The sequence below is a fragment of the Cygnus atratus genome, chromosome 1, assembly GCF_013377495.2.
Source record: "Cygnus atratus isolate AKBS03 ecotype Queensland, Australia chromosome 1, CAtr_DNAZoo_HiC_assembly, whole genome shotgun sequence".
Taxonomy (NCBI): Eukaryota; Metazoa; Chordata; class Aves; order Anseriformes; family Anatidae; genus Cygnus; species Cygnus atratus.
The window spans coordinates 195,182,416-195,207,771 of record NC_066362.1 but is presented as its reverse complement, the minus strand read 5'-3'; the positions used below and the strand labels follow the sequence as shown (position 1 = coordinate 195,207,771).

The 25,356-nt window shown below is 35.2% G+C and overlaps 1 protein-coding gene across 1 annotated transcript in view; it reads left to right on the top strand.

The window, feature by feature from the left end:
• The window catches only part of CNTN5 (contactin 5), a 680,315-nt gene that overhangs the window by 641,078 nt on the left and 13,881 nt on the right, over nt 1-25,356 (top strand). The window contains 3 exon segments of the mRNA XM_035542535.2: nt 7,423-7,493; nt 10,144-10,378; nt 21,968-22,077. Of these exon segments, the coding sequence (XP_035398428.2) occupies nt 7,423-7,493; nt 10,144-10,378; nt 21,968-22,077 (416 nt within the window).

The following is a 25,356-nucleotide window of genomic DNA, read 5'->3' as shown; positions in this document are numbered from 1 at the left end:
ATCCACCAGATGTATTTAATCTGTGAGTGCCTATATATATATATCACGTACATGGGACTCTTCCTGACAAACAGCGTCATAGACAATAATAATGCAGTTTTTGAATTAAAAATCAAGAAGATTTTAGAACACATTATTTCAAATAGGAAAAGACCACACTCAGAGTTTACCTGCACTTTCGGCTTTCCAGTTAGAAACACATTTTTGTTACCAGAGTTACAGCTGCATAAGTGTCATGTTAGAAGGGAGCGTTTTGTAGTGCGACATTGAATTCCAGACAGGTGCCAGTAAAACAACTTAACAGCCTTCAGAGAAATTCAAGTTGAATTTATTGGTGTGCCTGTTTAGCACAGTGTGGTACAGCAGAAGTTGATTGTCGTCACCTCAATTTCAAAATAACTTTCTTCAATGAAACCCTTTGGTTTCTCTTTTTGTTGTGAATAGTTTTGGTTTTGTGGTTTTGTTTTGTTTTGTTATTACCTATATAAAAGACAGATTTAACTGTTTTCTTGTTTCATTCTATACAGGCAGTGAGAAGACAGCATTTACAATAAAAAACAATAAGACATAACTTTCCAATTTGTTGGAACCTTCAAAGGGTTGTAAAGTAAAAACAATAACACAATAGACTGCTTTAAACCAGAAACAATTAAAAACAACAACAAAAACTGTTACACATGTAATTCTTTGCAAAATAGCATGCTGCTTATAATTTTTATGGCATTCTTGAAATGCCAGAGGCTTCATGATCTGCTTCATTCAGGCAGTCACTTTTTCCTGATCTCCAGATATTCCTGAAGTCCAGGAGATGCCTTGGGACCTCAGTCTTGTCTGTTTAGCTCTGTTCTCTGATATATCTCCTTCAGCAATCATGTGAATCATCATCCTTGGGGTTGTTTTTAGATAGCAAAGTCAAAGAGACAGGAAAGCTAGCATAAGTTTTCACTAGGTTTCATATATAATTTTCCAAATTAGCACATTAATATCTATCTTAGTGCACTACCCAGTAGCATATTGTTTTTCAGAATGTCTCTGTTCCTCATTTTTGATCTGAAAGCTTCAAGGGAAAACCTCTGCTAACATGGGCTGCAGTTCTAATATCATAGATCTGAATTCTAAATAGAAGTGCATGTGGAAGGACATTATCCTTTAGCAAGAACATGTCATCAACCTCCCTTCTCACGACCTAGCAGAGTAAGGTGGCTCTTTGCAGTGATATTAGACGTGCCTTACAAGTAAAAGAGGCGAGCTGCACTGGAAAAAAAAAAATACAAGAATCTAGTCTCCCAGAGGAGACGGTGACTGAGGCTTGTGCACAGAGGAGAGTCATGATCTACAGGGCTGAATGATAGCTGTGTAGACAACCCACAGAGGTAGCAAATGTGTGATTCTGCTGCTATTATTTTATACTTAAATGGAAATCAGCATCTTTAATTTAATGGCGTCAGCTAATCTGGCTGGAGACTAAAATCTTTTTCTCTCCCCACACCTCACTTATTTTATCACTTCTTCCCCTAGATAGTAACAACATTTTATACAATTCCGTTATGTGAAAATACCCATGGAAGCAATGCTTGGGGTGGTGTAAGGAAATCAACAGAATAATAAACAGGTTTCCACTTGCTTTAATTTTCTAATTAAACCTTAATCTTGTTACTTAGCTTATATTTAGTTAACATGATTGCTTTTCATAGCTACTTTCATTGGAATGGATAATTCTGCAATTTTCTGGCACATCTAACTTATAGCCAGCTGCTGCATTTCTGTCACTTCTAGCCTTGATAGATATTTTACAGGTCCACAAGGTGAAAAGAGCCAATAACATGAATTCAGACATGTCTGGCATTCCACTACGGCAGTTGGGCATTTGAAGCCTGGGGCAAAGCATCAATTACATTATCTATTCATGGGGAAACATGGGGAGAGAGAAATTGAGTAGAATGAAAGTTTAACCTGCTAATCAGGCATGAAAACTTGATTTTATGAGGTAACAATATAATGCACTCAATTAGTACCAGATTGTACACAGGATTTATTTTTAATAAGTCCTTATCTTTCATTAGGTCACGCTTACTCTCAGCTAATATTTCTTCACCTCATACCACAAAAAAAAAATAAAATAAAAAAAGTGTCCTGGCAATAATATGTTTTAGACTGGGTTTGTTCTAGGGGATTTCTTTTGCTGGTGGTGTTTTTTTTATATTTGAGACTTGTACAAAACAAGTTTCATTTTTTCCCATTATTATAACTATTTTTGTTTCTAGAGAAAAATGAATTGCCTGCTCTGTCTGTATCATTAGACGATTACTTGGGCAACTGAACCCTTTGTAGAAAATGTCTCCACAGGGGAAAACAAAAGGAGAAGATAAACTAGACAATAATCATTGACTGCATGGGTATATTTGAAACCAATAGGCTACTAACATGTAATATTGCAGGCCCAAACCCATATGCATTATATTGACAAAGAGTCCAAATATACGTATTATTAGAAAACATATCAGGAAAGCTAAGGAATTGGTTCTTTGGCAGAATGTTACAGCATTTGAGATTTCAGACCCATGTATAGCAATCTGGAGACTATTCAGAGTGAATCCTGCAGCCATGTATGACACTTATCAGCGGACAGAACTGAATCCTATCTTCTACTAAATTACAGACATTAAAAATACAGAAGAAAATGAGAACAACAGAAATGCAGATCTTGAAGCCAGTTGGGACATTTCCAGTAGCTGAATACAGTTCTTCATCTGCTTCAGAGATGCTGGCACATTTTACATCTCAGTCCTGAACAGACGAGATGTTTCCCTGGGAGTGTGAAAGTTGAGGGCCAGCCTTTAACATGTAGCAAAGGTTTTCACTTAACATCTCTCTGTTTCCCAGGTGTGTACACACACACACATATATATTTATATAAAGGAAAGTAACTAAGAAAAAAAAACTTTGAATGTGTTGTTGCTTTGGTCTTCACATTAGGAAGTTCTGTCATGCTGGTGACAAACCCTTTTTATCCCCACCATACCTTTTCCACAGCTAGTACTTTTTTTTCAGACTATATCTGTATCTTAAAAGATATAAGCAGCTTTGAAAGAAATAAATAGTAGCTACACCTTGAGCAAACATTTTCTTAAGGACTAAAGCCAAGTTTAATAACTCATCTCCCCAGATAGTGTAGCAATATCAGTTTGTTGTTTTTTGTTTGTTTTTTCTTTTTTTTGCTTTATTTCAGACTTTATACAAAAAAATAAAATAAAATCCATGTAGAAAATATCTTCATTGATATAGAATCCAAACAGAATGAAAAAAAAGATCTTTTTTTGATTTTGAAGAGAACATAGAGCTGGGATTTGGAAAGTCTGGAGTCAGTTGTTTATCAGAACCTTCTGTGTCAGTTTGGGCAGCTCATGTTAAGCACTTCTTACTCTGAATAATAGGAGGATCGTGAGGCTCTTGCTTCTCTTTGTCTTCCCTCTATCTCACCTATTCAGATTGCAATAGTAAATGATAGGGACTAAATCTAGTTACATGTTTCTGCAATACTATAATTAATTATAATCTTGGCTGCCAAATACTGTAGTTCTACACAAAATTAAAATACACCACAAAATTAAAAATCTGTCATTTCTGTTTATGCTAACAACAAAATTGAAACACACAATATTGAAAAAAGCCACTCAACATTTCTTTGAAAAACAAGCAAACAAAGAAAGGAACCACTTTAAAATGATTAATTATTTATTCAGGAACAACATTAAAAAAAAATCTTTGTAAGACTGAAATGTGAAAAAGTGGATGAACTGTTTTTCAAGTACTTTCAGCTTTTCCAGGTTCAATGTGACGCTTTATTTTCTTTTCTACAAGTAAAGGAACCTATAGCTCGAAGAGTGAAAAAGATGTTTTCAATTCACCCACTTAAGTAAAAACAGGGGAGAAGAAAACTGATTTTAAATAAATTCAAAATTTTCCTGGCATCCTTTAGAAAATTGGAAATAAAATCATAATTTATGAAAAAAATAAAAATCTCCAACAATTTGGCAAAATATTCTCATTTCTGTTTACAGTTTTTATTTTTCTATTTTTTGAATAAAAATGATGCAAATTTTAAATTATACTTTTTAAAATAAAAATTGAAATGTTTCACCAAATATTTAATCATTTTCAATATTTTGCCCCAAAGTGAGTAGACAAAATCTCTGAAGAGGCTCATCTTTACTAGAATATGTATTTGTCAGTAAAAGAACAGAAAAATAAGCAGCTGCTCAGAGTGAAGAGAGAGGGATTTTTAAAACTCTGAACCCCAAATCTAATTTAAGCACCATAAATTACTGTTTAAGTTTAAATCAAGCTGTTAATTTTGGCAATTTCCAGAATTTTGTTTGCTTGACTTAAGTGAAGGTTTAAATGTCAATGTGTGCCAGCATATAACCACTGAGACCCACATTTACTGTGAACCACATTTAGTCTCTGTCTGCCAAACTTTCAGAACATTGGTTTCAGTATTTTTTTGTTGATTGCATCACCAGGACAATGCAGAGACCCAACTTTTAGCTTTCAACCCTACCATTAGCTGAAGAACCAAAAGAAAGTAACAGCTGATCTGATCCCAAGGAGCTTACAGTCTAAGACTAAAATGGGAGATGAGCAATACTAGGTAATCAACAAAGGGGCTAATGAGAACACTTGGAGCAGAATTGAAGACATACAATCAAGCAAAGCATAATCACATTTGATGATCCAAAGGACCAGTGTTAAGCCAAGAAGTGATTCATTTCCCCATAGGTGGAATTCTTTCATCTTATTAAATTAGATGAATTAGCACAGCAAAGAGATCCTTGCTGCTACTTGGGGTTGTATTTATTCAGAAGACACAATGCTAAATTTCTTAGCCTTGATAGGCACTAAGAAAAGATATCGTTATGTTATTGTCCCCTGGGAATACAGACCCTGTGTCTGGGAACCAAGTGCAGGTATCACATTTGTATTTTTGGTGCAAGTGTTTCTCCATGTGTGTCATTGCTGAAAATTAACAACTTGAAGATTGGGAATTCACTAATTGCATGGTAATAAACAGGTTATGAGTGAGAAAACTCAGATATAAAACTGATATGAAAGTGATGTTGCTGAAATGGTTGATAATATATAACCTCAAGGCCTGGCAAAAATGTTTTAATAGTTTTCTTCACTTAACTCATTTTAAAATGTTCTCCTCTAACTGTAAATAATCTGCTTTAGTGCAGTGCAGAGGAAATTTATTCCTTTGATACATTTATTCTTTTAACAGTTATTCATTTTAGAGAGTTTTGCTGTGTGAATGTACATTTTAGTTTGGTGCAAAAGAAATTCATCGTTTTGACAGTTTTATTCTTTTAATGCTTATTCATTTAAATAGGGCTTCAGTCTGCAAACTTATCAACAGGAAAACTCTAGAAAGAGGACACTGCTGGTTAAATAAGTCCATCACATTTGTTGCTTCAAAGGAATATAGCATTGTCTCCAATCAATAATGTGGCATTTACATAAACAGTACATTCATCTTTAAAACTTAACAAAAAAAAAATCTCAGAAAGGCAACAAAAAATGGGTGCTGAACTTAGTTTAAATATGCTCCATTAGAGATGGCTAGTTTTTGCATGTTAGTTAACTGACAGATGGCTGTTTATCCACATCTCTGTTGAACACTTGTCCCAGTATAGCACAGTTTTTGTTCTTTTTTTATTATTTACCAGAGGGCAATTCCTCACAATTCAATACGGTATAATTCTGTTTCTGAAGGGGACATTTTATTAAAATTTCACCATGTAAAGACTGGGTTTTAGTTTAACTTTGTTTATGGCTCCAGTCAGTAGAATGAGATATATCCTTCCCGTTGCTTAGACAGCTATCTTCAAATGGGATGGATCACCCCAAAGCTCTGCATTCACTGGAGATTGACCCTGGACTACACGCTTAGACTGGATAGCTTGTTTACCAATAGCTAAAGTTAAACTGCAAGGCAATTCAATCATCAGATTACACGTAAGTTAAGAGTTTTCCACAAAGAATAACTATGAAAGATATCATTTATCAGGTAGGAAGGAAGGAAGGAAGAAAAATGACAGGTACTATGTTTGCCAGATGAATGCAGATTTATTGGAGAAATTTTCACAGATTAGAAATTTCCCTTATCACTCTGGTTAGAGCCACAAGTAACAGTGCAAAAATTTAATTTTAGAAATGTATGCATAACTAATTTCTCACTCTTACTACATTTTCAATAGTGGAAATCAGAAGCAATTCATAAACTCCATGGAATTGCATTACTTATGAGGAAAAAAAAAATAAACACAAAACAGAAGTAAGATTACGTTCTTTAAAAGGGAGATCAGAGTTCAAAAAGATACTACATAGATTAATTCTGAAGTTTTATGTGAACTCCCAGGATCTAGTAACAACTGCACTTTCATTGAACTTAAGCTGTTAATGATCAACATGGGAAATAGAGAGGACTGTGTACATGCATTTAAATGTATTTTTCTTTATATAGTTCAAAGGCACACCGCTACTCAAAAGATGAGTTCAATAGCATGCAATAAGGCCTTAACAGTTAAATGCCACACAGTACATTTCTACCAATGATCTATGTACTGCTGTAAGGAAGAAAATAGGAAGTTTATATCTTAGAACATGTTTAATTAAAAAAAGAATGTAAGTACTACATGCTCACAGTTAATAAACTCAAGGCATTAGTCATTTTTGGAGCTCCATTAGGTGTACTAAATAAGAGAAGACAGTATACAATTCCAATGGTACAACTAAGATTTTTGAAGTCTTAAAGATGATGATAACTTATAGGTGGCCTCAGTTTTTAAAGACCTGAAGGTAGTACTGTTTCCAATATTTTACAAGAAATAATAAGGGCTGTTTAAGAATGGTAAACTTAAAATCTCTGAAAATTGATAATGCATACCAGAATATATTTAAAAGAATAAAAATATTCTAAATCATTAATGACCTGGGAAAATGTTGAAATTAATTCCTAAAATTTTACCTGAAACTTGAAAAATATTGGGTTCCCTGGCATTTCATTTTTGAATTGTTTTTTTGAAAAAGTACAATTGTTAATAATTCCTGTTTTCTCTCTCACATGATATATACACTAAAATTTTGACTAAGCTGAAGAAGAAATAATGTTTAAGTAACTTTTTATTTCAATATTAGTTTTCTTCTCAGCTTATGCTTTCTTTGAGTTACAATCACTCGATTATGGAATTCTTTGAAATGAAGCTTGAGAAAAATTTCTTTACTACAGTGTGCTGTGTTTGTTATTTCTGTTCTGATTTAACATGTTGCCTCATGTCTTCTGCAGCAACTTATTACTATGGGGAAAACTTCAATAACTTGGGCATTCTGATTTTATTTATTTATTTTCCTTTTTGCTCACAGTTCCAAAGACACCTCCAGCTAATGTAAGTGGCAGAAGTGGAAGACGACATGAATTAGTAATAGCATGGGAGGTAAGGGACTTTTCTGATTAAAAGTCTTGTTTCATGTTGACTTCTCTGAGGGCAAAGTAAACAGCACTGTACTGGGGTTTCATCACAGCAAATATTGGAAAGATGTGAACACAAAATAGTGTTCTTTAAATATGTTTGAAAGTTTCAAAGTGATGTGCATTTTCATGTAGTTTGAGGACACTATGGTAAATCTGCCCTCCTTAGTGGCAGCTCCAAAGTTCTCCTAATTCATCAGTCTTTTATTCCAGATTTATCGCTGAGGTTGGCTTGACTTTCTTGGATCTTACATGAATGCTACACAGATAAAATAATAGCTAATTTCCTCTTCCAGTGGAAACCATTATAACTATATTTAAATTTAAATTAAGAAAGAATAAATTTTGAAATATTTCATAAAAATAAAATACTAAAGAACTAAAATAAACCTTTACTTTGAGAAGATATTTGTGACACAAGATGCAACACATGTATCACCAATGCAATGGGCAATTGGAGGAGTGAAAGTTGTTTTCTCTGATAATAATAAATAACACAGAGCAGAAGCTTTCTTGAGGAGATTTCAAAACTTTTAGATTCATCATGAAGAGTTTCAGCCTTGATTAAATATATATGTATGTATGTGTGTATATATATCTATATATACCTATATATATATATATATATACGTCAAATAAAGATAGGGAGTTTTAATGAAAGGAAGTTTTAGCCTAGCCACCTTTAGGAATGATTCATACAATAAGACACACACAGAATTCTGGCTATCTTCTTAAAGTGACAAATCTGGGGACATGTGAAGAGGATGCCCTCTCTTGGTGCCTCTGTATTCCCCAACACCAGCTACCTGAGACTGCTTTGATTTCAGATTGCTTATAATTTTAGGACTACTAGCAGCAGTATCTCTCCAACTTGGAGAAAATTCACAGAATCCCAAACTATAATCTCAGGTGTCTAGAACTGTATCTGATGTAAACTAGCCTAATTCCAGTCCATAATATGATATATCAGTATGTAGTACTCATATTAAGTGTGTTTATGGTGTTTCCTAAGAGTTGGGCACTACAGGATTGTGTCGTATCTCCCCTCTCTGTCAAAGGTCAAAGTCTTCCAAAAGAAAACTGAGATGCGTTCGGGGTATCCCATCCTGTAGTACAGATAGTTAAGAATTAGCAAATGTCATAACATAACTTTCAGTAAATTTTGATACTTTTTGAAAATATATATATATATATATATATTTGATGTATTTGTGACATTCTTTTATAGCTAAGGGATGCAAATTACCAATAAATCCGGTGTCAATTCTTCCCGAACATTTCTGATGAACTCATTGTTTCCATCAACACTTAGTGCTGTTCTTCCTAAATCTGATACTTCCAGCACACTATTGTTTCACATACCTTGTAAACCGCATAGTCATTAATCTTATTAGGATAATAAAATGGCATTTCATCTGTGTGAATCATAAACCATGATTAGTGACTATCTACTGCCAAACCCAGAAATATTGAAGAGATCTAAAGCTCTTCTTTTCCAACTGAAACCACTTAGAAAGGCTGTCTTGTTTTTGCCTCCTCTACTTTAGGATATATTTATTTATTTTTATTTTCCCTTTGATGAGCAGTGCACAGCTTCAGAAAGCTGGGTAGAAAATAGCCTCTGCAAGTGAGGTGCCTGGTGATGAGACATTCACTTACAATATGGAGGGAAGAGGACTCTGTGTCCCCTGTGTCTCTGCTCTGATTCACATGTTCATTAGCTGCAAATCTAAGATGGGCACTTCAAGAGATGGAGTTTAGTCACCTTTTTTTTTTTTTTTTTCTTTTTTTTATCTCATTTCCCACAGGCTTAATATGCTGACAGCTGTTAAACATAATCTAATGCCTAACCTAGTCCATTGACTTTATAACAAATATAGGCAGTAAATTAGCATGAAAAATTCCACTCCTTGAGCTGGACATTTAAGATTTAGCTTTTGCAGTGCTCAGCCTCTCAGTAGATAAATCCCTTTGCTGTCTGCCTGGTTATGGCAGATGTGTCCCAATTTAAGTGGCTAATTTCACAGATCCTCTGAGATGGGAAAAGTAAATGAGATTTTTTTTTCAAGACTTTCAGTTTGAGAGTTAGAACAACTACATTTATTACATCATATTCTAACTCTCAAATTGAACCCCAGAATTAAATCACTAGCACTCAACACCCCATTTGGATACAGAAATTAAACAGGCTGGCAACTTAAAAAAGAAGTCCCATTGTAGTAATTCACATCATATTTTAGGAGTCCTTAACAATATGTTGCTCTATATTTTTAAAAAGTCCAGTTGGAGGGATTTTTCCATTAACATACCACTGGTTAAAACATTAACCAGAAAGTGAGAAGAATAGAAGAAACATCTTTCTAAGCCTAAAGAACTTATTCAGTCCTGGGACAATGACCTAACTATGGCCATTAGGTGAAGAAACTCTCTTAAAAGGTACCTTCTCAGAAGCAATTGTCCCTATGTGTTCTCAGGCATGACAAGTAAAATCATATATATATATGTATATATATATAATGCAACTGTAAGGTACCACCCTGACACTCATTCACTGAGTGATTGCTTTCTAAATTAGTAAAACCACATCTGACTATTATCGGAACTTTATTTTTTAGCCAGTATCAGAAGAGTTTCAGAATGGAGAAGGATTTGGTTATATTGTAGCCTTCAGACCCAATGGAACACGTGGTTGGAAGGAAAAAATGGTGACATCTTCAGATGCCTCAAAGTTCATCTACAGAGATGAAAGTGTGCCACCTCTGACTCCTTTTGAGGTGAAAGTTGGTGTTTACAATAACAAAGGAGATGGTCCCTTCAGCCCTATTGTTGTCATCTGCTCAGCTGAAGGAGGTCAGTTCAATGTACAGTAAAATTTTTATATTTTTATCTATATCAAGGTATTTTTATATTCATATGTCATTCGATATGCTTTTCAACCATATATTTCAAAATTTTGTGCAGAAGTGTTAAGTATAATTCTTCAGGTTTTGCAGAGAAGGAGGTGAACCAGTTTCTTAGGGTTACCCAGAAAGCAAGTGAAAAAGTTTAAGAAGCCAAGTCAATCCTAACCCAAAAAAAAAAAAAAAGTTTTAATGAAGCTTCATCTGTAACGTGAAGTCTGTATTCTTAACTGTAAGCTGTAAGCTGGGTTACTCTAAAAAACTGAACAAAGAAAGGCTCATATTTTCTAATGTTTCTGAGGTTCATGATAACTTTTTGATGGGCTAATCAGACAACAGTTCAAAAACAAAGTATCTTCACTTAGGTATGTTCATTTCCTGGTTAATGGATACTGAAAGTGCATAGAATGCAATTCTGTTCTTATTTTTATTCATTTTTTCTACCGTTTCCTGTCTTTTTTGGTTCATTAGTATAAAATGTTACGTCTTTATCTTAATGGCCAAATATTCAATGAAAATTATATGAATAGTTCAGAAGAACAAATGGAAAGTATTTCTGGAAAATTGCTGTGAGGTGAACTTCATATAACTCTCAAAAGTATTTTGTGAGAAAAGACTTATTTGTACTAGTAAAATAAATTGTTCTGTACTGACAGAAGCCAACATATGTAAATTTCCATACAAATGAAACATAAGCAAATGTTGTCCACATAAATATTCTGAGAAGCTCCGTTGCTGGAAACGGTATGGTCCCACTCTTCTTCAGTAGTACTATCTTTAAGAATTATCCCACTGTCTATTGTTAAGAGAATAAAATCAGCAAGGAATCAGTGGAAACTGGTGGAATTTAATATTATCACTACAAAACTGTAGAACGAAGATAATGGTTTTTCAAGTGAAGCTGGAAAACAGTAAACATTATTCCATAATAACCCATAATAAATGTGTAATTTTGAAGCTATAGTGTAGCAAAGATCATCAACTACTATTCTCTCACAGTAATTATAGAGGTTGGAATTGCTTGTTTGCTAAAAGCATTTTCAGTAATCTATTTATGTTCCACTGTTTGGATCATCATTACCAAATATTCATATTATTATAAAAACAATTATATTTGAAAATGTAAAAATTGCCCAAATCAACCAGAACATTTTTACGTTTGACTTCCTTGTTCCTCAATGGAAAATGATGCTGTGAAACTAATGATAATGCTTTTATTATTTAACAATTTCATACTCTAATCAGAAAGTTTAATAAAAAAAATATTTTTAAAAAATAAAGGAAGCAAAACTTTATTGGATTTTTTTTAAAGCAAAATCTATCAGCAAAAATGGAACACTGAATTGTAATAAATAGTCCTTCACTTGTTTCTTGGGCAAGATCAGAAATGGAATAATCAGTAATATCAATATTTCAAACATTTTTTTAAAATTACGAACTTTGCAAATGACCTGAACAGAATTATTAAAATTAACTTTCTTCCTATGGTACTAGAGAATACATCTAGAAAACAACTGATCTTGTTACAACTGTTTACACATACCTACTGATCATAGCTTTCCTAATTCAATTTCTGCACGTGTCCATACATTAGTCTTTGCTTTGGAAGAGCTCTGTGGGCTACTTTCTTAGACTTATATTTGAGGAAAAAAACATGGTATGCTATGACAATACAGTGCAAAATTAATATATAAAAAAGCTTTTTTTTTTCTTTTTTTCCCGGAATAACACTAGGTGATATACTGAAAATGTAAAGAAGCAATGAAACAGTTTATGACAGTTAAGTTCCAGGCAATATAGAGAAAGAGGACAATAGATGTCTTAGTTTGCTATGAAACATAAATAAATAAATAAACTGGTTTTGAAAGAGGCATTGACTTTCACAATCCAAAAGTTAAACAACTGTGAGCACATTTTCTCAAGGATTTCTATCGAAAAGGAGATATTAAATAAAGATTGACAGTACAATATATTATGATCCTAGGGCTGAGACAGAAAACCCTTAGCTTACTTGCTTTTCATCACATACTCAATTCACTGCTCTGTAAACATATAGAATAAAAGTATAGGACAAAATTATTAAAAGTTAAGGAAACTTTACATCATATATAAAAAGATTCCCCCAGATGGATCTAGAGCAGTTTAGTGGCATAACAAATTTGTCTAAGGAAGTGTTTTTGTCTACTCAACACATGAGGGGAAAAAAGAAAAAAAAAGACCCCCCCCCCAAAAAAAAAAAAAAAAAAAAAAAGCACAAGTTTGCACAGGACAGGTTCTGCACAAGGAAGAAATTTAATTTATGAAAAATGCATGCATCTATCTTTTCTGTATGACTGTAACTGTATATTGCCTATATTGTATATCTACCTGCAAATTATCACCTACTGCATATTGTCAGAGCCCATTTGTGGTGGCTCTGATTTGTGTAAGCAGCCTTGTGGATGGTATCAAGTAAGAGATGTTCCCCTGTGTAAGCACAACTGACTGACCCGACAGTTTCTCTAATGGAGGTAAAAAGCTTAAAAAAACATCCACCAGTGAATAAAGAAACACAGCAAACAAGAGCAAAATACTGAGTTTTTTCATAAGTACTTGGAAGGGTTAATCACTTTAAGTCAGATACTTTGCAGACCATATGATACCAATGGTCACATCATAGCAATGAAAGTGGTAAGTCAAAGTTGAAGGCAGAAAACTTTGGCTGGTTATAGATGCTTTAAAACTTTTCTTCCCCTTCATTCACTTTTTGACCTTATAGGAAACATCACCTATATACAGCTCATGGGAGAGACTATCCAGGACCTAAAGATGTAGATGAATGTAATGCAGGAGTAGAAAACAGAATGGAGAAGGAAAAAACAAACAAACAAACAAACAAAAAATTAGAGCCTGCTGAAGGAGGTCACACAAAAATTCCTGGGTTTTAGCAGGAAGGGAAAAAAATAAATAAAAATAAAATAAAATATGACCCTCTGAAAATGACAGTGTAATATAGTGGAAAAATTTGAAGCAGTGAGTCTCTCCTGGAGACTTTAGAAACGAAAGCAAGCAAACAATCAAGGAGAGAAGAAGGAAAAGAGAGGTCAGATATTTTAGTGAAGAAAAAGAGATGACAGGAGAGCCAGGGACAAGTTCTGAAGGGGAATGAGGATGACAGACAGAGGATGCAGGAAAGGGGAAAAAAAAAAAAAAAAAAAAAAGGATGCACAATTGTCTGCAATAAGAGGACAGAACGGAAGGACAGAGTAGACACATTCCAACACCAAGGAAAGACAAGGCTAAGCCTTCAATAAGTGGACACTTGATAACAGAAAGAGGCACACAACACAGCAAGTTAGGCTGCTTGTCAGAAGAAAAGTTGCAATATACAGGTCTGATGCTGCAGGGAGAAACCCTCTGACTGTACTTTCTGCCAGGAAAATAATAGCACTAGATTTGTGCTAGACCATACTGAAACAAAGTACTGAACTTCAGTGTAGGCACAGACAATTTGGATCCACAGAGAATAAAAATAGTAAAGGCAAAAGGTATTAGAAATAAACAATGAACACAAGTGGCATTATACACTGGTTGTACTACCATTTAAACTATCTTTGGAGATTTTTCTTGATTAATACTTAAATAATGAGGGGCTACTGTGGCCAAGACTGCTAAGACAAGCTTTCAGTATTAGTGGAAGCACATGCAATATCTATGCATGGTTTTAATTAACTGGAAGAGGAAAACTGGGAAAATCAGAACTATAGCAATATAGAAAGAAATACAAAAGTGTAAAAGTGCAATTGCAAGAAAACAGAAAAGGCCTTTGTCTAGACTGATGATCAAGTAGGATTAATTTAGCAAGTATGCCTAGACAAAGTATGAGCTGCATTGGAAAGACAAAATAAAGGTAAAATAGTCATAGCATGATGATGATGTGGTAACATATTGAGAAATACAAAAACAGTCTCTTGGTAAAGCATTCCAAAAAGCATTCTTTGAGTTCCACGTAAAGTGATTCTGCAATTTCTGAAAATGGCAATTAAATATACTGGAAGTTGAACTAAAGGTTGCTGATGGCCATGATAAATTTGGATTCTGAGAAAGACCTTACTAATTTTAGATAAATATTACAGGACAGTGCTATTTACGACAGAATTTGGAAGCTCATAGTTTGGATAGTAAATACCACTAATGATCTTTTTCTGGCTGTGATAATTAGCAGATTATTTATCCAGTACTGACTGAACCAAGAAGAAATAATGCTACTATAGTCTTGTTCTGGTGAATAATTACAACATTATAGAAAAAAAAAAAAAAAGATATTAACATATAACAATGGAACTAGTTATCATTAAATAGCAAGAAGCTATTAAAGAAGATGTAAATAACATTTGAGACTAGAAATTAAAGAATTTTGGAATGTTTCCATGTCAGAGGTGTAAAATCTACCAGACATTTATAAAGGAAAAAATGGTACATTTCTAGGGCAGTACAGTACACCTGAGGATTTACAGGATATTCATAATACGTAAAGACCATACATAACGCCTGGACAGAATACAAGTCCACATAGTGGTGAACTTGGTAGTATTAGTTGATGGACTTGATGATCTTAAGGATCTTTTCCAAACTAAATGATTCCCAAATTAAAGTAATGAAAAGGATAAGAATGGCACATGTAGGGCCAAAAAGTAAGGTGAGAAAATATTTTAAAGAATAATAAAGTATATAAAGCAGGAAAAAAATGTGAGGTAAATAACGTTGATATTTAAGATAATCAAGGAATGGACAAAAATATTTAAGTACTGTAACATCAGTTTTGCATAAATAAGATGATATAGGCAGGATAGCTAACAAGAATGTAGAAGTCTGTAAATTGTTACTTCTGTAATGAAAAATTTTGGTATTGCCAATTGCTCAGAAATTCAAATTTCCAATTCAAACAATGCAGACTTTACCATTGAACAGTACCAGCAATTAAATTTAATCTGTTTTTCTATTAATGACTGCCATTGATGGTGAAAGTTAGCCCCTTTAATAGGCTCAAGGCTTTGGGGTAAGACCATTTCTAACCCAAACTAATGAAAAGATGGCAAAAATATTTTTTAATCAAGAAAAAATATTTCTACATAAATGCAAAAAATATACCTTTATCAGCACACTTACAAAAGCACAACTACAATATACTGTAAGCTTCAAATCAAATCAAGAAGAAAGAGTAATTAAAGATGTGGATGTAAGAGTAGTCAGGCATGGGAACAGGTTGCCCCGGGAAGTGGTGGAGTCACCATCCCTGGGGGTGTTCAAGGAAAGGTTGGACCTGGTGCTTAGGGACATGGTTTAGTGGGTGACATTGGTAGTACGGTGACGATTGGACCAGGTGATCCTGAAGGTCTTTTCCAACCTTAATGATTATATGAGTCTATGATTCTACTCTAAATAGAAAATTGTATACAATATAAAATAAATAAATAAATAAATAAATAAGATTTTTGTGAAACATACATGATGCATTAATTTGAAAAAAAAATTAATTTACTTGATAAAGGCTAGCAGATTTCAGACTTTGGATTTCAATACAAGCATTCATATGGAGTGAAATAGTTCTTTAACTAGGCTGAAGAAGACACAAAATGATACAAAAGCTGTAAATAGAGTATGAAACTGGATAAGAAGCAATGATAGACAAAGGTACTTGAAAGGAAAATATTGTGTTAGAAAGCTACTGACAGAATTTCTTCAAGATCAATCTTATATCATATATAATGCATATATATAATGTATATTCATAATGCTAACAGAAGAGTATGGTTAATATAATGCTGTTACTACAACTTTGTGATGCCCTGTCAACACAGAAAATGATCTGAACAATACGGAGAAAAATGTGAATTAGAGAACACAAGTAAAAGGAACACAAATGACATGCAAATGTATGCAACAAGCATAGTAACAAGCCTTTCCAACAAAATGGGGTCCTAATGGTTGGAACCTGTACTAAAGAAAGGCACATATGCTTTAATTCATATCTGGGCACAATTCTGATAAAACTATCACAACATTTTGCTAAAATCTTGTTCTTGTTGCTTACACTCAACTAAGAACTCAGGATGGTACAAGTTCAAAGGGTTACCAGGATAACTGGGAAATGAGTAGAAACTAGAGAGCTTCTTTTGCTTGTCCAAGTAAAAAAGGCTGAGTTGGGATGCTGTCTTGAATTTGGGGAAAAATATTAGGCATAGTGAAGAGCTTTTATACATAAAGGACAATAATGGTACATCCTTTTTAGCAACCTAAACATGCCAGACATTCTTTATGCCTGAAGCCAACTGACCAAAAAGGGTTCACAATATACTTGAACACTGCCACCCCCAGCACACTATTCCTGCATTTAAACACCTCCCAGGAACCATCCCTAGGTGGGCATATTTTCTAGACGGTGCTATTGGCCAGAGTTAATACTTCACCACTGACCATGCAAACAACTTACCACTACAGAAAACTGTATGTCCATGCTCAAGCTGGTACCTTTCTCTGTCTCTGGTTAACTTAAGAGTATAGATTTAGCCTATCAGCACAGGAATAAATAGGAATTAGAAAATATGTAGTGAAGAAATTGGTGAAAATATACAAGGACGTAGAAATAGGTTTCTGGGAGAAAGAGGGAACACAACTGGTTTCAGGATGAATTAGGTCTTCTATAAAGGTGTTTTTAACATGGTTGCCACATAGGGAAATACATAATTCATTCACTTAGTTTCAGTACCTTTCTCCTTCAGAAATTATCTTCATAAAAATTAAAGTTTTATAATTTTGATAGTGAATATTACTAAAAACTTCTAGATATGAAAAAGAGAGACCTGAGCAGTACCAGATAAAGCCTGAAGACTCTGAGTCTTGCTGTGCTTGTTTAAAACCTCCTGAGGGACCCCAGATGCACTTCTGTAATACATACGAGATGCAATGATACAGCACAAAATTTTGTTCTTGCTTTGTATGGATTTGCACTAATTCACTAAGCCAATAGAGAACCAAACTTCTCAGTTATCTGAAAGACAAATGGCCATATAAGAGCCCTTGCAGTTTTGTTCCTTCATAACTTGAATGAGTTTTGCATCAGGCCAGATAGTGGTTGATATGACATTGAACAAGACATTGCAGACTGAAGGATTGCTCTTGTTAGGTCCATCTCCCCTTGCTATTCATCCTAACCCCTTATTTAAATACATAAATAAACTACCCTTTCCTTTTCATTTAGGAGAAAGAATATGTAATTACACTCTTTTAAATACTCCACTTCTCTGATTAAAATCTTACACTCATGAACCGAAGTCCTGTAGATCATTTCACAGCTAAAGCTGAGCTCCTTGGAGTTTAGGTGAACCTGAAAATTAATAAATCGTCATATTAGCTGTAAACTACAGTGGATTATTTCCTGCTTCTGCCAGCTGATCCATCTGGATTAGATCCTCTAAAAATTCAGCTAGAGCTGTCTTCACTGAATTTTTAAAGAATGAAGTCACAACCCTGATATGTAAGAGTTTATTAAGCATTCCTTTGATTAATGCCAATAGCTCCCTTGAGAAGTCAGATGTACAAGTAATGCTATAGGTATATCCCCTCTTTACGGGCTGTGGACATTTTACTGCATGATAAAGCCAGGCTATTCCATGGAGAAAGGAAAGCCATGAAGGAATGGGCTTCAGAAGCTTTGCCTGACAAGTAAGGATACTTCTACACTAGTAAACAAAGGAGGGCTTGGGCAGAGCTCAGCACTGCAGGCCTGATCACTGCTTCACTGCTAGCTCATTTCCTGGCCCTTGTGGTTTGTCCCTCCTTTAAAGTCTTCTGCAAAGACATTTGTCAGAGAGAAGTTGGACATAGAAAGACTTGAGAAAAAGTCCAGGGGTCTGTCCATGGAATGATCAGTTCATTTGATTTTTGGTGTTTTGGAAATCAGCTTTTTAAACTCAAGTATCTGGGCTTGTGTTTCCTCTTCTGATGACATTTTTTTCCCTTTGTAGCACAAGATGCTGGATGCAGTGTTACCCTGCAGGCAACGATGCCATCACAGATCTGGTGGAGTCCCCCAAACATGGACACACTTCCATCAGTCTGAGGGGTGGAGCTGAGCATAACATCTCTTAGCTTTTCTCAGGAATGAAAGCTGGAGATGCCCTGATTTGGAAGATCCTGTGGCTGTTTCCAGCAAGATAGCAAATAATTCCACATTCTTTACCTACAGGATAACACAAGAGGGCCTCCTCCTTGTCATTTTCCTTTTGATAGATCTCTTTTGTGGTGTTTTGTTGTTGTTGTTTTGTTTTGTTTTGTTTTTCCACAGAAGGGAATCAACTCAGTCACAGCTCCTTGGAAGACCTAAAACCATAACTATGTGGAACTGCCTGGGCTAATAATGCAATTACCCAGGCTGATGCTCATAGCTTAAAATGAGAGCTCAGATTCTGAATTTAGGGAAGTGTGTAAAAATCTTTCTTGGAGTCAAAATGAGAAGCAAATATATATTCTGTGATTGGACAAGGAGTCCGACTAAGGCTTCATTCCATAAAAGGATTAAAACAGAATTAAATGTAATTACATTTAATAAAGAGTTCCTTGGACTTAAGTTAGATCACATGAAAATCTTTAAGGATAAATATTTCAGAAAAAATAGACCAGTTTCTGGTGGGAAACAGAGAAAACACAAGGAGAGCTGGTAACTAATTCTTCTTTCTCCTATCTGCCAGTATGAAAATTCAGGATTCTCTCTTTGAATGTCAGATCATTGCAATCAGTGTAATTCTTTGCTCTGCTTTATTATGGTCATCCCAAAGCCCTGCAGATTGAACATGTTTCCTTACAGTATGACTATGGCACACGGAAAGACAATGTTTTGTGGACACTTCACACAGCTTTCTGAGAAGTTACCACACTGCATCTTTAATTTGACTAGGAAGTATTACAGGGACCGTTAAAGATGTTTGCCTTTTTTTTTTTTCTATCAACATGATCTCAGGAAGATACCAATACATTTACTAATAGATTTAGCATGATGACAAGATATTAAGAACAGAATATGATTAAAACATCAGTGACCATTATGGAAAAACCTAATGAACCTGTAAAACTTATCATTAGTTTTAGATACACAGAATAAAGCATGACATTGGACTGAACCACAGAATGTATCATATCACCAGAAATTATATGGTCCTCATCCTATCTGAATCCATAAAAAACATTATTTCATCTCCATAAACTTTCAGACAGTCATAATAACCTATTCATAAATGTAATATAGTGAATAATTTCTGGATATATAAGAAATAGATTTTCTTGACATTAAAAACAAACAAACAAACAAATAAACAAAACTATTTCTACTCCATTTGTTGAAAACAATTTCAAAAAATATCAGGAAATGCTCTGTGTTTCTATTCTAAAGAATACATAAACCACCTCTAGTGAATGCGATGAAGAGGAAATGGTTTCTACATTTATAGAAAGTGTAAAAGCTGCCAACCAACATTTTGTGTACATCACAAATTATTTATCCCACTGCAATCTTTTCTGACAACAAGGTAATTGCTTCAATAATACAAAAACTAGAAAATAGCTTTTGCCATACAAATCTTAGTAGTACATAAAATAGAATGCAGGGCGTAGCTATGGAACAGAAAATCATATTATGAGGAATATATTTCTTCATAGCACAATTCTTTCAGTATTGAATTCAGAGGATCATTTCACTTATTCTTTTTTTGTTGTTTTTTGTTATTACTATTATTCTTTTTTTACCTGAAAAGTTCCATGTAAATTAGTAATTCTCATTGTTGGAGAATACCATTTTGCATCACAGCAGAAATGCTTCTTTTCTCTAAATGTAAATAAAGAAGGAGATGAAAAAGAGCTGCAAACATTAAAAATCTGACATCAAAAAAAGATGAAAAATCTGTACAAGCCATGTCAGAGAAAAGGTATAGGGCAGCAATGGCAGAACAATCCCAGCAACATGATCAGAGAAAGGAGGGTAGCTAATGAGTCAAGACTGATATTAAACATCTTAGTAAAGCAGTTTGATCACTGGAAAAACGTGTAATTTTAACTCAGGCTGTTCCATGGTGAAATTCCTTTCCTGTAACACCATTAAATGAGCCCCCAAAACACATTTTTTAGAAAGTTCTTTGATGTGCCTCCCCATAACATAAAAGCCAGGACCTCTGCCTGTCCTTCAAGAGTAGATTAATGCATTAGAAATGTAACGAGGAACATTAGGCCAAGGAATAAATTGCAGACTCTGCTACTGCAGGGGAAAGTGAATCCATCTTTTTGCTGAGCAAGTAAGCTACACCAGAACGGTGGATAAATGAAGTCACTGTGTGCTTTGCTGTCTGTGTTCAAGCTTTGTCCCTACGTCTTATCTTAAGCAAACTTTCAGTAATATTTAGGCAATAAAGTGGAGGATCCAAAATATTTCCTTAACTCAGGTCTTAGTTTGATATGTGACATTTTTTGGATCCTCCATTCCCAGTGCACTAAATGTGGATATAAATTTGTGCTATGGTTCAACGACCTACCTTGGCATATCCTCTCTACATTTACCCCAACAACTTTCCAATCATTAAAGGAAGCTGGACCTCTATAAAGTGTTCACTGATATCAAATTACAAAGTAAAACATGCCTGTGGCAACACTATTGGACAGCCCTAACCCTCTGATGTGCACCCTGGCCATTCCCCAGCTGCATCCAAGGACGCCCACCTCAGTGGGAGGGCAACCCTGGGCTATAGGTCCTCTGGTCTGATCTCCATCAGGAGACTGGGACTGCAGAGTGTCCTATGAGTAGCATGGAGATACAAACACATTCATAGGACCAACACTAACAATACAGGTAATGAGAGGTACAAAGAAGGTCTTAATGCCTTCTTTAGAAAAGGATGCATCTTAGGTCTAAATTGTAATTGCTTCACAGCTGAGAGTAATGCCCCAAACAATGGTGCTTGTGACTTCAAGGACATGATAACACAGCCTTTAAAAGATCTTTTACTTAACATTTCACTGCAGCTCTGGGTATTGCTTCTTTCTTGATATAGCCCCAGAGCAGGATTGACTGAGCACCCTAGTTAGGTATCATTCATTCTGAGCTGACAAAAAGGCACTAAAAAGCCAGGAAGAGAATGAACGCTCCATTTACTTCTGAAGTTAAGATGATCAAGGGGTATGAAAGGTGTATGTGGGGTGGGGGGAAGGAGGGAGAGGGAGGGAGAGTCATTTACTAATATAAAAGATTTTCAAAAAAAATCATAAGAGATTCTGTCACAGTTTGCTGTGCCTGTCATCAGCGATAAGATATTGATGTAGCATGACACAAATAAAGAAGTACAACAATAATAATCTCTTCATCTTTTTCAGTTTTTCATGTTCCCTATAAGTGTCATACCTTCCTGTGAGTATTAAGGTAGAATAAAGGAAGTAAATGACAGTTTCAGATGGAGTGTTTTTGATAAATACAAGTTGTTACAGTAGAGGTTTATTGTTTCAATTTTTCTTAATACAGAACCCACTGCTGCTCCTATTGATGTCAAAGCTACGAGTTTGTCTGTATCAGAGATTCTTGTTGCGTGGAAACATATTAAAGAAAGTCTAGGAAGACCACAGGGATTTGAGGTATGAACACAGAATATCATAATGAGAAGTCTTGTTGCTTTTGCTAGTGTTGCGTTCTGTTAAAATGTGGAGTAGTGAAACTTCAATAGAAATTATACTCATTTTAGCATACATATGACTAGCTGTAGAACAACGGTCAGAGCTGTAGCACTGGCACATCTTTTATTTATTAGTGCTTGAAACATGTTCAACACCACTTCTTATACCATCTTTTTGACAGTTCAAAAAAAACTGAAAGAACTGCAAGTGACCCAGCATGCCTCTTTCACAGGCTGGGGAAGATTAGGTATTGACTGTTTCCAGCTCGAAGCGACCAGTTCAAACTTGTTATTTACTGAGAGCAACCAACATACAGAAAAGAAACAGCCTCTTCCATCCATGTGCTCTCATCCAGCAGTGGCTGGGGGACATCTGCTGGGCAGACCATAAAAGGTTGGATGTCAGGAGAGGAAGCAGTAGCAGCGCTGTCCACAGACAAAGCTCTGCTTAGAGACAGCCCTTCGTGAGCAGGGACATGGAACCAGCACAGCCAATGGACCTTCTTGCACTTTTAGATCCAGTTGTAGCATCAAATCCAGTTTAAGATCCAAACCTCCAGGAACTAAACCTATCTTTTGGGGACACCATGACCCATCCTGACCTTGAGGTTCAGGCTGTGCTGCTGCTCAAGGTATAACTCAGCTAGACTCAATTTACCGATTTGGCATTTCAGGTTATTTAACCTGCTTCAGTTATTTTGAGAGTGCTGGCTCTTTCCTGCTTGTCTGCAGTAACAAAGAAAAGAGGGGAAACAGGTAGATCTGAGGCAGATACCAATGCTACAAATACGTGAAGACAAATAAGATGAATCCAAAAATAAGTTACAGGATAGAAATCAACATAAGTAATATCAATTATTAATATTATTAATATCAAAGAATATGCATCTTGAATATTTTCTAGTATAAGTTGCCAGTATTTCATATAGCACCCTAAACTCAACTCCTGTGAAGAATTTTTTTTTAAACTTGAAGAAAATTATATTTACCTCCAGGAAGTCCTTAAAAATTATTATCAAGAAAAACTCTAAGTTATAATTTTTTACACCCTTCATGTGCTCTTGTTATTAATGTTTGGTAAAAGCAAGATAGATCCATTATTGACTAAGATTCATCTCTGACTTATGTTCATATGTAAACGATGTTCCCAGTTCAAAGTTTCTGTAGAAAAATAACTTAAGGCCTGTATTTGTACTTTCAGCCTGCATAAAGGGTGTTTAAAACTGGAAAGAAAAAAAAAAAAAAAAAAAAAAGATTGCTTCTGAGAGTTTTATGCCTTAACATGGCCCTCACTTCAGCAGATTAGCCAAGTACCTGCTTAATTTGATTTCCTTGATCCAAATTAGGCATGAATTCAAATTCAAGCAATTCAAATAGAATATTTTAAAATAAGGCATGCCCTTGGGTTTTCTTTAGTAATAAGGACTTATCTCTTGCATCCTCTACAATGACTCTTTGAGTCCTCTTCCTGTAAGCCATGATCCAAATGCTTAGATCACCCCAGGACTAGATCACCCCAGGACTATTATATTTAGTTCTCACAAAACTTCTTTGGCGCAGTGTTATAGTGCCACCCTCATCCACCTGAGACCTGCACTGATAAAAAGAGAGTCCTGGCAGCAAAGCCCATGCTCACCCACAGCCTCCTCTGCAGTCTGCTCTCTGCACTTCAGTTTTAACAGTGCTCTGAGATACGTTTGTGTCCTGTGACGTACTAGCACACAGTGTCTCCTCAGCAGCATGTCCAGGCAAGTGTTGGGGTCTGGCAAACATCACCAATGGCCTTTGGGAGGAAAAACAGGTGCTCCACCAGAGCCACCACACTCTCCAGCACAGCCTTTGGATGGATGGCCATGTCCAGGACAGCACGTTTACCCCACGCTTTAGACACAGTTAGTTTACTTTTTTTTCTACCCGATTTGCTGTAGCTTCTTGGTACTTAGCTACTCCTATATTGCTCCACAGTCCAGTCTGTGCAGGCTGTGACCACAGAACCCACTCACTCATCTGGGTCTCTCACTTGTCTGTCTCCTTCCCATACACATCTCCATGCTGAACTCTGCAAACTCTCTGTCAGTTCTCTCTCATTGTACTTTAGCCCAACTGTTCCCTTATGTTAAACATATTTTTATCCCTTTGCACATGGCTCACTTCAAGCAGCAAAACTGATACCTAACCATTTACCTTTAGGAGTGTTATATACAAGAGAGAACAAAATTATATCCAATAGAGATGATATTCACTTTGGAAGTGTTGTCCCTCTCCACACTGAAGTGTTCCACTTGCTACTAACCTCAGTCTTCAATTTCCAGGCCAGTCTTTTATCCTCTGAAATAACTTACTCACTGTGCTGTCTTTTTCTCTTCAAAAAGATGGCTTTTTTGTTACTCCCTCTCACACATCTTGATGTCTTTTAAATTGCACCTACAATTTTCACTCTTATTCTCATTCCGTTGATCACATAGATTCTCAAAATGTTCTATTAGCTTTGTCTTACATCATTTTAAAATAAAAACATAGATTTTCAAGTGAAAATGATTTCTCTAGAAATTTATTTTTTCATAACTTTAATGTATTTTATTTTTACCTACGTGCCACAAAGCAGTTCTCTTAGCTCTAAAGATGCATCTTAATGTTAGATGGCTGTGACAAACAGTGGACTCTTCATACCAGAAGTGGTCTTCCTGTCCTGGAAAGCACTTAGACCTGCAGACCGCAGCATACTCTGATGCCAACTGTAGCACTTAATTGCTGCTTCTCTCATGGACTTCTTAGGAATTAATTTGGAAATTATTATTGATATAGCAGTCATTAACATTGAACTTTATTAATAATTTGGCTCCTCACCGTACTGTACACCAATTTTAGGATTCTATCATGAAGATTACAGAGTAAATATTTCAAGGAAAGGATCTGCAATTGACAGAACACAAAAATGAAACTAAAAATATGTTGCTGCTTCTGTCTACTTATCTCCATGAGGGAATTAGAGTCTTCTGAGGCTGTTGCTTTTATTTGCAGGATTTTTTTTTAACTTTTCTCTCTTTGTTCACTTAGCCAGAATTTCTTTGCTCACTTTCTGACAGAAAAATATTTAAGGGAGTAGTGTTTGCTCTTTTTTGTCCTCATTCCCAGAAATCCTTACACAAAAACAGAAAACCCTTTACAGAAAACCCTTACTCAATAAACAGAAGAATAAATGTTACTCCCCTGCATGATCCAGCAGGACAGAACGCAACCC